Here is a 15,322-nt window from a genome sequence, read left to right as displayed (position 1 = left end):
TTGAAATAATCCCCACTTCATTATTTAATCTCTGTGTGGATGTTCAGCCTTTGTCCACCTGTAAAAAGAGATGAAAAGGTATTGAAGCAAAGCACAGTATGGCCTTGGGCTAAATAGTGAATAGGTGTCTTTGAAGCTAACTCTCTATATTCCTTATGATACTTTAATTCTTTAAAGGTCCCATATTATGCTTTTTCTGGTTTTATATGCCCTGTAGTGTGTTTTCCAAGTGTCCTGTGCATGTTTAGGCACATCTATGTGCAAAAATTCAAAGTCTGCGGAAACGCGGCTTCTCCTACGTCCTCCTGTTAGCTGTAGCATTAGCTGCATGTAACGCTCGGTTCTAGCCCCCCCTCGATAAAAATGTGTCAGTGCGGCGTCATTGTCAGTGTGAGATCACTGATCTAAGCCCGTTGGCTCGTTGTGGCAAGCCCTGCAGCTCATGTTGAAATTTCCGAGAAGTGAGCTGAGCAACTGACCAATAACGACAGAGCGGATCGGCAGACCAATCAGAGCAGACTTGGCCCACGTGGGGCTAACAGTGTGGGCTCAACAGAGCGTAGCTGACGGACTCAGAGCGGAGAGGGGGCAAGGAGGAGCTGTACATGAAAACAGACACTTTTTTATAACTTTAGCTATTGTGAACGTACAAAAGTAGGTACATAGATTAAATATACGAACCCCAAAAAGGGCATAATATGGGCTCTTTAAAACATTGTGTTTGGTAGCTGACAAATGCAGGTGTTTTTTTAAACAATATAATGTAATCAAGGTTATGCAATGTTTACAGTTAGTATGACTGTAATAGCTGTGCACGCACATGCAGGTGAATATCACTAACTTTTGATTGAGGTTGTGTTGTTTCAAACTAATGGAGAATGTTTTCATCATTAGTTGTTATGACTCATTCAGTGAGTGGGAGTCAGCAGGGGTGTTTCACAACCTCATGCTAAGAGTAACGATAACAAACTACAAGCTCTGCTGAGCAAAGACTTTTTTTTTTTCAACTAAATTAATTATGCACACCTGTGACAGTTAATGTTTTTCTATCTCAGGAAGAGGACTCAGAGCAAATGTATGTGGTGCTCAGAATAACCTGGAAGTTATCAGGTTATTCTTGACCATCTATTATCAGTTAAGATGTGCAAGCAGCAAGCTAACCAACCATATTCTACACTGGATGGTGTCAGTCTGGAATCACCTCATTGTGCATAAACATAATATACATGTCTCATATGTTATTATCATTTGAAACACTTTTTGTTAAAAGGACCAATATCGACACTGGCAACAGGTTTATTTTTCCTCTCCAGTTGATGCCTGTGACTCACGCCAGGTTCACAGTGTCTTGTCTTGTCAGCAGTCAGACATTTATTGAATGATTTTTATATACTTGAAATGTTTTTACTCATTTAAACTGCATGGAAAAAGCTCTGTAAATTTGAAATGTGACATCACATATATATACCTATTTCGCAAACGCTGCTGTATAGGATTGCTGCAAACAAAGTTTTGTTGTGTTCTTTTTACAGTGACGATAATGAGTCTGTCTATCTATCACTTTGGGAAAATTGTTATTAAATTCAAACAAAACAAGACAGCCCAACACCATGTCCAAAAACGTAAAGTTTATTGACAGTAACAGTCCAAATTGACATGGATGGGTTCACCATGATGAATCATGAAGTAATAATATACAGTACTTAGAGCATATACAGTAAATAATAGAGCATTCTCTATAAACCCTGCCCCCCGACACATTTCCTCCTCCTTACAAGAAGGACTTTAACTATGTTGTTGAGAGCGATCTCCCTCGACATTCGTCATGACATCTGTTTCTTGCAGGAAATAAACACACAAAGAGTAAGAGAAATGAAATAAAATGTTGAGGGCTGCCATGATGTTCATCTTTGGGGCTCCCACCGGTAGCAACTTATACAACGTGAGATGGTTCATTTCTGACAAGTGAAAGAGGCAGCCTGTGGAAACTGACGCTGCTCTATAAAGATAAAGTCTCATTTGGAATAAACTGCCTTCCCTTCAGAGCATTTCCATATGCATGAGACTCTGAGTCTAATTGCGTATAATTCCTGTTAAATTGTTTGTGATTTATTCACATCTCTCAGAGAAGCACGAGCTGTGTGTATGAAGAGAGTCTAACAGAATGATTTCCCCACTGAGTCACCTGAACCAGTTCTCATCAGTTCAAGTATAACAACTGTGGTGCATGTTAATCAATGTACTCGCGTTCATAAAACTAACTTTTAAAAACTTTAGGTCATTTTCTCATGCCTGCATAATTACCAACCAAATACCTGCATAAGATATCCACTACATCCTCAGCTTTACTTGTTGAGTGCTGACTGACACTAACGGGTCACTTCCAGCAGTGAACAAGGGGAATATTACAGTACACCATCACAGTACAGTAATGTTGTTATTTTGACCATGTTAGCATAATCATGTTTGACAATAGTTTTGTTAAATGCACAAAATATCACTTGTTTTAGAGAATTCACACAATATTTCCTCTACTGCACTAACACTGGTTTAGCAGAGGAAAGTTTCCTTTTAGTTTCTTTATTTAGATTATTCACAATGACACTGTTTCGACTTAAATGTCAACGTGAAAGGAGTAGTATTCTCTAATATGAAGCTCATCATAGCCAAGGAGAGCTTAATTAAGGTGATAATATTTCCAGCTCAACCTGTTTTTTAACAGATTTGTCTGCCAGGCCACTGCAGCTAGTGTCTGCCCCCCCCCCCCCCCCCCCCCCCCCAGCACCTCTCTTCACACCCCCACCTCCCCTGACAACACCACCCATACTGCCACCAGGACAAAGACAACACCTCCCCCTCCCTCCACACTCATGGACTGTTCACCCCGTTTAACCCCCCCCCCCCCTCTCCACAGACAATTCAACCCCCCTCCCTCCCACCATTACCAAGGAGCAGGTGAGCAGAGAGCTGAAAAGACTCCGTCCCAGGAAGGCAGCAGGCCCGGACAGGGTGTGTCCAAGGATGCTCAAGGCTTGTTCTGCCGAACTGGGGGAGCCGCTTCAGCATGTCTTCAACATGAGCTTGAGGCTTGGGAAGGTCCCTGTGCTCTGGAAGACTTTGTGCCTCACCCGGGTCCCCAAGAAAAAAAAACCCAGTGAGCCAGGTGACTTCAGGCCAATTGCACTGACATCCCACGTCATGAAGACCTTTGAGCGGCTGCTGCTCCATCTCCCCAGACCCCAGGTCCACCATGCCCAGGATCCACTGCAGTTTGCTTACCAGGCGAAGGTAGGCGTGGACGATGCCATCCTCTATCTACTACACAGGGCTTACTCTCATCTGGACAAAGGGAGCAGCGTGATGAGAATCATGTTCTTTGATTTCTCAAGCGACTTTAACACCATACACCCCCTCCTACTGAGAGACAAGCTGACCGAGATGAGGGTGGACTCGCACCTGGTGAGATGGATCACGGACTACCTCACAGAGAGACCACAGTACGTCAGACTGAAGGACTGCACATCTGACACTGTGGTCAGCAGCATCGGAGCACCACAGGGGACTGTACTCTCTCCTGTCTTGTTCACCCTGTATACCTCTGACTTCCAGTATAACTCCAGGATGACACTGTGATAGTTGGTTGTGTCAGGGATGGACAGGAGGAGGAGTACAGGAGCCTGGTAGGGGACTTTGTGACGTGGTGCAGTTCAAACCATCTGCAGCTGAACACCTCCAAGACCAAGGAGATGGCGGTGGACTTCCGAAGGTACAAGCCACATCCCCTACCTGTTTCCATCGGGGGGGGGGGGGGGGTTGACGTGGAGGTGGTCAAGACCTACAGGTACCTGGGGCTGCAGTTGGACGACAGGCTGGACTGGTCATCAAACATGGACACTATCTGCAGGAAGGGACAGAGCCGTCTGTACTTCGTGAGAAGGCTGGGGTCCTTCAACATCTGTAAAAAGCTGCTGCAGATGTTTTACTAATTACAGATTTTTCCTCAACCGTTTATAGGTTCTTGTTTAAATTGCACATATATTTTTATCCCTGCACAGGTTATGTACATTTCTTGTATAATCTATTTTTAATTGCACAGTTTAAGTTTGTTTCATCTAGGGGGATTCTTTAAATCTTTTTTCAGGTTAATATATATGTATGGGAGGGGGGCATCGGTTTTGCGGTTTAATTTGTAACAAATGTTCATGTACGTCTTTGTAACCTGCTACTGGATGCTTTGAAATTCCCTCGGGATCAATAAAGTATCTATCTATCTCTATCTATTTGGTAGGTTTATCAATACACTCTAAAAGTTTAGTGGGACTGGAAGAAAGCTTCTGCCAAGATGTCCCCCAAAAAAGAAAATGAAATGTTATTGGCTTTCTGCCTGCTCAGTTGGGACCTCAATTCACTTTAACCTTTTTAAAAGTTGTTAATAAACATGAAACTATAGTACATGGTACCTAACTTAAATTATACCTCTTTAAATGATCTCTCTTAAAAGGCCATGTTTGACTACAGGAAGTTTTTTCTTACCACTTTAACTTTGCTAAATGTTACCAAGTGCTATGATGGATTGATGTTGGGTCTTTGTAATATAACAATGAGTAAGGTCTTTTACCTGTTCTTTGGTAAACTGTCTTGAAATAACACTTGAATTGGCGCTATACAAATACAGATTGATTGGTTGATTGATTGATTGATTGATTGATTGATTGATTGATTGATTGATTGATTGATTGATTGATTGATTGATTGATTGATTGATTGATTGATTGATTGACTACAGTCAACACATTAGAAAAAACTGGACACATCACTGCACAGGTCTTTAGCAACAACAAAAAAAGAGCTCTAAAATGCCCCCTGTACACGTCTTGTTAAGCACCAAACAGCTAAACTAGCTGGAACACAGTGGAGTATTTATTGTGTCTGTTAAAAAGCCAGATATGATATTCTGGGGTTGGTAGCAAAAAAGAGCTAATAAAGTAAATATTTGATGAAATGTTCACAGAGTGAACACAAACAGGACTCCAAATGAACTCCAAATTCTTATTTATCTTTCTCTGTAACTGCTGTTTGTGTAAATGTACTGTTCAACCATTTCTCCATCTTACCTCAAAAAGAGACATGTCAGTGAGATATGTCAAACTTGTTTCTCTAAAGGAACACAGCATTCAGTTATTGAAGCATCAACTTTCACATTTTAAACTATAAATCATGACTTGAAACCTTTTTGTTGTTGCTTTAAGTGTTTTACATGTGGCTGTTTTTACAGTCTATGGTTTAAACTAAGACTCATTCTGTGCTTGTTCTTAGGCCCACTTGAGGACAAATACTCCTCAGCTGTTTATGAAGCACATGCAAAGACATGCATTTCCTTATCTTGTGGACTACAACCAAACAACAAAGGCCCGGAAGCCTCCTCTGTCATCCCTGGAAAATGACACTCTCCTGAAAAGCCTAAAGAAGTAATCCACAAGGTAAAATATTGTTTCTAATACTGTAATTGTCATTGGAGATGCTTGAGGGAAACATGGCTCGTTAAGAAATCAGATGTTTTGCTCTCTGCACACTCCACCTCCACTTCTCAAGCATTACGTTTCGGATGTCAGCTCACCGAGATATCCAGGTCTCAACACTTAACCTCTGGTAAGAAGTTGTGCTTTTCAGTATGAGTGCATGCATGAGAGGTATAAGAGGCGGACAATCTGTTGGAACTCTTTTCAAAATCTAACAGCAACAACATAGTGCAGTCGGTAGTTCACTCTGCAGCCATACAGAGATAATACCTTCTAATGAGCTGTGTTTGTGTGTGTGTTTGTTTGTGTGTGTCTGTGTGTTTTGTGTGAGGGAGGATGAGCTCTCTTGCAGCACTGCGGTCTTTGACTTTGAGACAGACTGTAATTAACAGCGCGCTTCACTCCTCTGTGTTATTAGCACTGCTGACCTTTGAATGCATCAGATGAGTGAAACCACACATCTGGTAAAGCCGCAGTGTTTGGGGAGCAGAGAGGTGAAGAGAATTTTAAACAGAGATCTTCAATGAAAACAAGTTTTAGAAATGATTTCAGCACAAAATATTGTTACTCCTTCTTTTCAGGTCTCATCAGTACCCAGAGTTTGCTCGAGCATCATTTTTTTTTTTAGAATCTTCATCATTAATCCTCATTGAAATCCATTATATAAGACCTCATACACAATTTATCACAGAACTTTTTTTATACAGCGCGGATTCACCAGAGGATTTACTTAATGATGTCTCTGTCACAGGCCCAAGCTGATCACACAGTAGGATGGTTTTGTACTAAAAGGCAATCGTTATGAAGAGCAGCCTGTTTTAGGAGTGACAATTGGAAACACACTCCTGTCCGAACTGCTTGGGATCAGCCCAGAGTTCGAGTTGATTCAAGGGTCTGGAATCCCCCCTCATTTTGACTCGTGATTAAATCACATTACACTCATTTCCCAAGCCACAAATCCTTGTCCTTGGAAAATCTTTTTTCCTCCAGCCCTTGGCTTCCGTGCCAATGGTCTTGTAATCACATCAGCGGCCCAGTGTTAGCTGCATGTGCGCAAAGATTAGAACTTGTAGTGAGAAGATTTTTTTAAGGGGGGAGGAAAAGATGGTCCAGATGAGATTCATCGACGTACCCCTGCCAGAGATTTAGCCAAGACATCGCTCACACACTGGCATGCCATTTCCGGACTGTCTCGAGCAAAAATCCAAACTGGGAAGTTCTCCAGAAGTCAGGTCTGAAGTCTTGCTCTAAATCATGATTGCTGTTGTTTTAGCTCAGTGGGGTTGCGTTCATTGTTTCGCCACACACAGCTTTTTCTGTTTTCCGAAGTCCTCCTGTATAGAAATTCCTTTATCAAAACCAGCGTCTTCATCATAGCAAGGACAAATCAATGAGCATGAGGGGAAAAACAATCTGCAGGAGACAAAATACTGACTTTCTCTGAAAATCTGAACACACCATACTTCCTCCGACTATCCCAAAGACAACAAAAGGAAACTCTGATTTAATGTCGAATATGGAAAAGAGACTACTTACTGGCTCTAAACACTTGGAAATTTCTTTTCATCACAATATTTCCTTCTGGTGGTTAACAGCTGGAGAAAGCAGCATTAATGACCTCAGACTTGAAGCAGACAGAAGGAAGTGTTTGGATTGTCAAGCATTTGGCTGTTTCTCTTTCAAACAGAAGCTGTCTGACGTCTGGGTATTTTGTGTCGAGGATTTAGACAGACATACAGCTGGTGTGACAAACAGAATGTAAATATTCTGGCATGTGGTGTAAAATCGTTTTGCAAAGAAGTTTTAACGGGATTTATTCTTGGTAATGGTGCTGTTTAAGTTTTTATGACTTTCAAGGTTAGGTATTGAAATCCAAAGAAGGTAGCAAGCCCTCAACCCCCCCCCCCCCCCCCCCCCCCCCCCCCCCTTATTTAAACCTTCACCTGACTTTCACTTGCTACAGCTGATTAAAAGACCATTATTAAAAGTTGGCTGCTTTTGCCACCCGACTGCCGCTCGGTGCTGAAGAAATCAGTTTTTATCTCTTTCTGCCTTTGCCCGTGTCCCTGCTGTGCTGAATGATGCAGCTGAAATACAAAATAATATCTCTGAGAGATGTCGAGCAGAACTCTTCCAACTCAAGCACAACTCTCCAGGACCGGCTTATTTTTCTGCTTATCCTCATTATTTCTTGGCCTGCATAATACGCACTGCTAAGCAGTAATGCTCCCATCAGGTTGAGAGATAGTTACAGTTTGTAAAGGTACTTGATTCTACTCTATGACACCCCTCGATACATAATGTTGGTGAAGTTGTTTTTTAAATTAATTTGACAAAAGCCAGAGCTCAGAGAGACAGTTAAATATTGATCGTTAAATAGCATAACAAAAAACAAGGGCAGTGTTCAAAAGTTGATTCTAACTCTGATTCTTGAAAGTTTATTTTTTTACAGGCACACTCCTCAGATTTTACAGAAATGAGCTCGGATCAGGTTTGATCAGATTTTCTATCTGTTGAATTGACTTCCCTACTTTATTCTGAGGCACATTGAGGAAAATACTTTAAAAAATATATTCTCAGAGCAGTATACGGCCCACATGCTTTCCTCAGAACACCCCGCTGTAATAAAAATGTAAGATGTTCAGAGAAGAAGAAGCAGAGTTTTGAAAATGTGGTGTTTTTATGTGTAGGTTGCAAATTTGATCTGCTGCCATATTGGCTTATAAATAAACCAGCTTTCTCACTACCACTGAAGAAGCTGCTCTGCATATTGACAGAAAGATAGCCTACAAGAATACACTGTTGTGTTGCTTAAATGATGCCAAGCATTTGTAATGCTCTGAATGTACAGCGTAGGTTTGTCATACTATTTTGATTTTGTTTTACTTTCTTTGTTAAACAGTAAACCATCTTCAATGTTAAAAAAAAATGTACTAAGAGGGATGTAAGTCGTTTCTATGACAACCTAGTAAAAATGAATCTGCTCCATTAAAACACCAGAAAAAAGCTGGTCAGAGGACAAGGAGGTTTATCTTTAAGTGGGTTTGTGTGTGTGTGTGTGTGTGTGCTTGGTGGGGGGGGGGGGGGGTAGTTAATCCTACATCTTTTGATGTCTAGTTTTTGAGTATTTTAATGTTTTTCAGCATATTTTGTTTTGGTTTCACTGCCAGGGACTTAAATATACTGTAAGATTTAGTCTCACTGCTATTATGAGGATTGTTTTTTTGTAAGAAGTTTTCAGTGAAAAACTCTAATAAAACCTCTAAACCTACCCAGCTAGTGGACAAAGTTGAGCATTTAACTATCATGCACTACTTTGTGGAGGCCAAAAACACAAAACTCAAACTTTAACCAAGATCTTGCTCTTTGTTTGGTGGATGGATAAATAGGCAGCTCTTTGCGCAATAGTTCACCATATTGACTTTTAATCTAGATAAGCTTGTGTTAATGCTGATTTAAGATTTGAAATGCAAATAAGCAATCAAGGCATATTGCTAATGAACATCTAATATAAGTAAGCAATTATTAATAAATGTAACTTTAAAAAAGTTCCTACTTGAATCCTCTTCTTTCTGTGTCGCTGTATCTCTTTTTACCACTCAGCCCACAGCCTGCTCATCCCATCTGACCTGTGAACCTCAGTGGGAACGATACTAGTCCCTGTGGGCCACCATACCTGAAGATAACACACACACACACTTTCTCTCTCTCTCACACACACACACACACACACACACACACACACACACACACACATACCAGGAAATCCTCAGCAGCGTTTTATTTATTCAAGCCTCCTACTCCTTTCTCTGCAAAAGATAAGTAGAGCGAACAGGGGCTGTAGATGGAATTTTCTCCCCATATCACACCTCACGCGCACACACACACACTTGCACACACGTGCACACACATGCACACACATGCACACATGCATACAGACATGAAAGCAATGCTGTTACTATTAACATCTGACCTTGCCCCAAAGCATTTCCTAACATGAATTTTAAACATGCGTCCTCTTTCCCTGGACATAAATGACCCGCTCAGATACCTTGCAAAATTATTCATCACATTGTCATATAACTTTTGCCTCGAGCCAAAATACGGAATGAGCTCCTTATGCCGGATTTTCCTGAGTATTGATCAAAACTGTCAAATTCTTCAGCTGCATGCTAGGCCTTGTTGGAATGAAAAATATCTCTGAACCAAAGTGCGGGACATTCATATACGCCAGTCAGAACAAACAAATCCAAAAGCACATATTCCAGCATGTGCATAGGTGGGGGGTAAAAGGGGGTAGAATGCTAAAAACAACAGTTGCAGCTACACAAGCACTGCAGCGACAGGTTGGCATTAGCTGGGTTTTGACAGCAGCAAGAAAATTCCATCTAATTGAAGGATGCTTGTCAGCCCTCGAGCCGTCAAACTTATGTCAGGAGAAAATTGCCAACCAGTCATTCTCAGTCTGCTCCTCTCCTGTCTCTTCCTACAGCTGCACACTGTCTGCAGATATACAGACGGAAGTTGCTTATATACCTGGATATTGTACGACAAAGTAAAACATAACACGCTCCTGTGAGATGTCAATTAATGACATTGGCTTAACAGTGTTTGAATGACTTCAATTCCAGTATTCTGGTGTTGTACCAAATCTCTATTTTGTCTTCTTCTTTCTGCTGGCTGGTTACTACTTTGGCTTTGATTAGCTAGCGTAGCATGACACTTCTAATCAGTCATGCACACCTGATGCACATGGAGGCAGAAATTGATGTTAATGAAGAAGAATGGAAGAATGTATTCTCCATCCTACAGTAGTCACGACAATGGTGCATTGATTTGACAGCAGGACTGCAATGAACTGTGACTGTACTTTCATGTTGGTATAAGTTCTCTCTGTACGTTTTGTCTCTGCACAAAATGTCTAACTAATTTTAATATATTTGCCATTTCTTCTTCATATAATTAGCTTACTTTACATGCAGAAATTAAAGAATATTTTATATTTTACCCCATTTTGGACAGGCCTCACCAATCAAATATTTGGAGAATTATTTTAATAAAGCAAAAACAGTTGAGTCAGTTTTAAAACAGGTGACATTATTATGTGCCTCAGACAGTAAGTGTGCAATACAAATCCTCGAAGATCTTTCTGCATGTAAACTTAGAGTATGTCGAAATAAAGGAAACAGTGACACTTAGTGGATGTCTTGTGTAAGTGAAGATAAAGACAGAATAACCATGCTGGAGGAAGCACTGCTTATTGAGTGTTGAGCACTCCATTTAAGTCTTTTATTTAAACGTTTACTCAAGTTTAGAAAATACATTTAAAGTGAATTTTCATGAAGACTCTTTATACTAATACATTGATTTGTTCCATTTTGAATACGATACTTAAATACCTTACTTAACCTTGTAAAATATTCATGAATTGATGACTAATGCCTAATACAACTATTATTAACCATCAGTTGGTCAAACTTTTGGCTGCCAGCTTGTGAATCATCCTGCAGCCAGAAACGTTTTGTGAACTTTTGATTTTCACTTTTTCTTAAGTTCAGTTACAAAAGTTTTTAAGTCATTAGTACATGTTGTCTCAATTTCTCAGACACAAGTGGAAGTTAGTAGGTGCCCTACAATCAAGTCTACATTTTTAAATATGTTAATAAATCACTGGTTTACTTCTTCTCCATGCAAAATGTTGTTGAACGGGTTGTCCTTGGGTCACCCCTCCAGCCCCACCCACACCCCAAGACAAAGTAATAAACTAGCTGTGAATATGTGTGCTACTTAAGTAACTAGGAGATAGCAGAGACAAAAAGAGAATGTGTATTGGACTCATCCGATGTACACAGTCACAACCGGTAATGAAGTGAATGTTCTTTGTCTGCTTGATAAATTCATCAGCGGCTCATAACTGATCTATTAACTTTGGGTAATTGCTTTATTACCCATTGTCAGATGTATTTTTTTTAAAGCTTACAAACCTTAAAAACAGTGTATGTATTATAAAGTGCCATGGTTAGTGTAACACAGTGCATTGTACAAAATCAAAGTGTAAAGTAACTTCAGTTGGAAATACTTTTCAAGCTGCTCAAACTTCAAATTTCAATCGCTAACTGAATGTGTTGCTGTGCAAAAGCTGAATAATATATACTTGTTGTCTTGTGTCTCTTTGCGCTATAAGCTCAGCTTTGTTGCCAGAAGTTAATGGCACTTGAGTCTCATTTACTGGTCCCATTAACAGGAAGGTGATCTATCACGATTACAAACCTATTACTGATGTCACCATTAGCCACGTTAATGTTAAGAGGAATGCAAAGTGTCTCGCAATCCATCCTCATTGAAGTGCTTTTGCTTTATAATACAGGAGCCACACACAGATGTTTTATGTTTTTTTAATTAACTTACACTGGTAATATTGTATAAATGGCAACAGACATAAGCTGTGCAGAAGCACAGTTGGCTGCTGGATGGTTGCACACAGTTTGAGGTGTAGAATCCATACACAGAGGCAGATAATGATACAGTATGAGCTGTCAAACACACAATGTGAGCAGGTGTTTCAACCAACATGATGATCAGTGCATAGGGGTGCAGTCTTTGACAAATTGTAAATAGTTATTTGGCTCGGTCACATTTGGCCTTTAGTTACGGGGTTCAAGTTTTGGATGATTTGGTTCCATGACAAAACATTGAACACTGACAACCTCCAACCTGGAAGTTTTAAACTCCTTTATTGTACTGCCATCTTTTCTTCTCAGTTTGAAGAACATGATGTATCGTTAAAGCAACAGTTACAATAAATCTGGATCGTAAAGTTTTAATTGTTTGTTTGCCGTAAAGTACTGTCCAGATGTATCACCAGCTGCACAATTCAGTCTTGGCTTCTTTCATAGATGTGGATTAAAATAAGATGGCTGGATGAAACCACTGGATATAAAGGGATGCAGGAGCCCTCCGGTGGATGAAAGTGGAACTGCACCGGCTGTGTGGAAGATCACATTCCCAGAACTGAAGTTGGGGAAAGTTTGATGATAGCTGGATGAGCTTGACACACATGTGGGCGGGTTTGGACTGAGGTTGACCAGAGGGTTGGATCCGCCGGGCTGCAAGGTGCTGTCCGCCCCGGGGTTCTGTTTTTTCCATTTTGTTCTCCTGTTCTGAAACCAAATTTTCACCTGCGTCTCGGTCAGACTCAGAGACAGCGCCAGGTTGAGTCTCTCGCACACGGACAGGTACCGAGTTGTGCGGAATTTGTTTTCCAGGGCAACAAGTTGCTCGTAGGTGAAGGCGGTTCTGGCGCGCCTGGGTTTGGCACAGGCCTGGTCCTGTCGCCGTCGTTTGTGTGCGGGAGGGTCCTGCAGGGTGACCACTGACTCCTCATCGTCCTGATCCCCCGGGAGACAGGACTCTGGTTCAGCTTGTGTTGAGAGCAGAAGGGGGTTGGTGACAACAGCATGATGCCTGGAGGCTGGAGAGGGTTCATCTCCTTGTTCTTCCCCTGTGAAGAAAAAATAAGAATTAGGTCAGATCCTGCAAAACTCTTCAGCAAACCCAGCTCCAAGGGGAAATTTTAGGGAATCTCTAGGTTTGGATAAAATTAATGTTTCATTCGAGCACTGACTATTAAGTTGCTAAGACACTTATGAGCTATTTAGAGTGAGATTCAAAGCAACATCAACACGATCCTTCTTGGATCTCAAATTGTAAATGAAAAATTAACTGAATATCCAATAGACTGAAGTGTAAATACAGGCTACATAACAACTACTGTATACAATGGAAGGGGGAGCTTTTGACATTGATGTGTCTGTGTTTTCACTATTAAGCAAAAGGCCTCAAAACTCCTGACTGAGTTTCTGTGGTGCTGAAAAGACAGCTCCTGACAAGACAAGTCAATATCATCTTTCAAATCTGAAAGCGCACACCTGTCTAAGAAATGCATCTTCATTGTTCAGGGTTGTTTCTCTTTGTCCTGTTGTGGCTGCAGTTTAAATAGCAAACACAGGAGGCCTGAAGTTGACATCTGTAAAGTGTTTGATTAGGATCCTGAGGTCGCTCGAGCGGATCGGAGCGTAGATTCAGAGCAGAGAGGGGAGACTCGGTCACTAAGCCTTAAATAATTTATAAAGCACACAGCGCCTCAAATGTCATGTTGCGGAAAAGAAATCCCGTTTAAATCCAGCTCCGCCACCTCAGCCGTGACGTGCTAATGGAGTTTCATATTTGCGGGCGGGTCGATAAATGTCATCTATTTAAAGGGAAGTTTTAATCGAACGATATTTAGGATCAGACATGGATGGGGTGTGAAGTTTGTACCTGCAAGGTGCTGGAGGGAGATATGCAGGATGCAGTAATGGGATATCGATCAAAGCGCGCGGAGGCATCCTCAATGGGACGATTTAAACAATTATCTGGCCTGCCTGTCCCAGTGCCAATCACACACCGGGGCTCTGGGAGCACAAGCCTTTGTGGCTTTCTTGAAAGGAAACGCAGCCTTGGAAATTAAAGGAAGGTCATACAGAGATGACAATAACTATGATAGGAAATCGCGTCCTACTTGCTTTTTTTTTTTTTTTTTTCAACTAAAAGAAGAAAGTTGCATTTAATATTATAATAAATACTTTTACTCTTGATTCATGTTCTATGTTTACAACATTTTGATGTGGCAGCAGACTAGGATATATGGGTACACATTTGTTAATGACTCCGCATGTTTAAAAAAAAAAAAACATTGCAGGATATATTTTACGTAAATGTTTCATCCATTGTCTGAATAATACACAAACATTGTCTGATTTCTTTACCTGCTTTCGTGCGCTCAGCTCTGAAGTCTCCGCCTGCTCCGCTGTTGTCCGACTCCACACTCGCTCCCTCTATATTTTGCGCAGGAAACTTCTCCTCCACGAGGGAAAGTTCGTTTACTCGTCTGCTGTTGAATTTGTTCGGATCCAATATATCGATAATAGAAAAGGAAATCTTATGAGTGGACGTCATTGTCACTCCACAGTCCTTGGGGTCCAGCATCCTTTTACAGAGCTTTAGAGATGAAACAGGGACGTGCGTAATTACGCGCGTGGAGAGGAACTTCTCATCGTTAAACCTACTTCTTGTTTTCAAGCCTCATCTAACCGGATAAGCGGTGCAGATCCCTCCGAGTGTAGACTCTGCTCCTCTGCTCCTCTGCTTCAGTCTGTTTGTCGGCGTGAATGAGATGACCAGCGCGCGCTCTTTAAATCGTCTGTCCGCCCCGTCTCTCAACCCAGACACGTGACACAAACACTATTAGTGTTTCACACGACCACCTAATGGGCTCAAAGCATTCGTCGATAATCACCCATATCATTAAATTCAATAATCCAAAGAGCTGAAAGGAAATTGGGCACAGATGGCACTTGGTCTGTATCAGAGATCACCCTGTCTCCCCAAATCGGACTCTTTTAAAAGAGTTACAGTGGAGAGCTGCAGGAAAACTTTTTCTTTGTCTCAACCAAACTAACTTAGTGTTTAAACTGCCGCCTTTTCATAAATGTTTGCATTCCAACTCATTATGGTGCATTAATCAGAAGAAAAAGTGCCTTTTGTAATAAATTGTTAAAATATGAACACACCTAAATTTGACTTTCTCTTTCACTAACGAAGGCAACAGTGATCATTGGGCCGATATTAGCAGTACAAATCTGATATTTACTTGTTTTCTTAAATATTTAAGAGCACACATATTGTCATTACTTCAGGTATTTTTGATATCTAGCATTTGATTAATCTTTAGACTTAGTGACAACTCAAACTTTAATCAAATA

General features: G+C 40.9%; 1 protein-coding gene across 1 annotated transcript; it reads right to left on the bottom strand.

Moving 5' to 3' along the window:
• Positions 1-11,699: 11,699 nt before the first annotated feature.
• nkx1.2la (NK1 transcription factor related 2-like,a) lies at positions 11,700-14,693 on the bottom strand. The gene is made up of 2 exons (XM_061040979.1): positions 14,327-14,693; positions 11,700-13,020 (listed from the first exon to the last, which is right to left on the bottom strand). Exons 1-2 carry the CDS (start codon positions 14,544-14,546, stop codon positions 12,410-12,412), a joined length of 831 nt encoding a protein of 276 aa, XP_060896962.1. The 5' UTR covers positions 14,547-14,693; the 3' UTR covers positions 11,700-12,409.
• Positions 14,694-15,322: the final 629 nt, after the last annotated feature.

This window comes from Labrus mixtus, chromosome 6, assembly GCF_963584025.1.
Source record: "Labrus mixtus chromosome 6, fLabMix1.1, whole genome shotgun sequence".
Lineage (NCBI taxonomy): Eukaryota > Metazoa > Chordata > Actinopteri > Labriformes > Labridae > Labrus > Labrus mixtus.
Note: the sequence above shows the minus strand (reverse complement) of the source record. Positions and strands in the feature narration are given on the sequence as shown.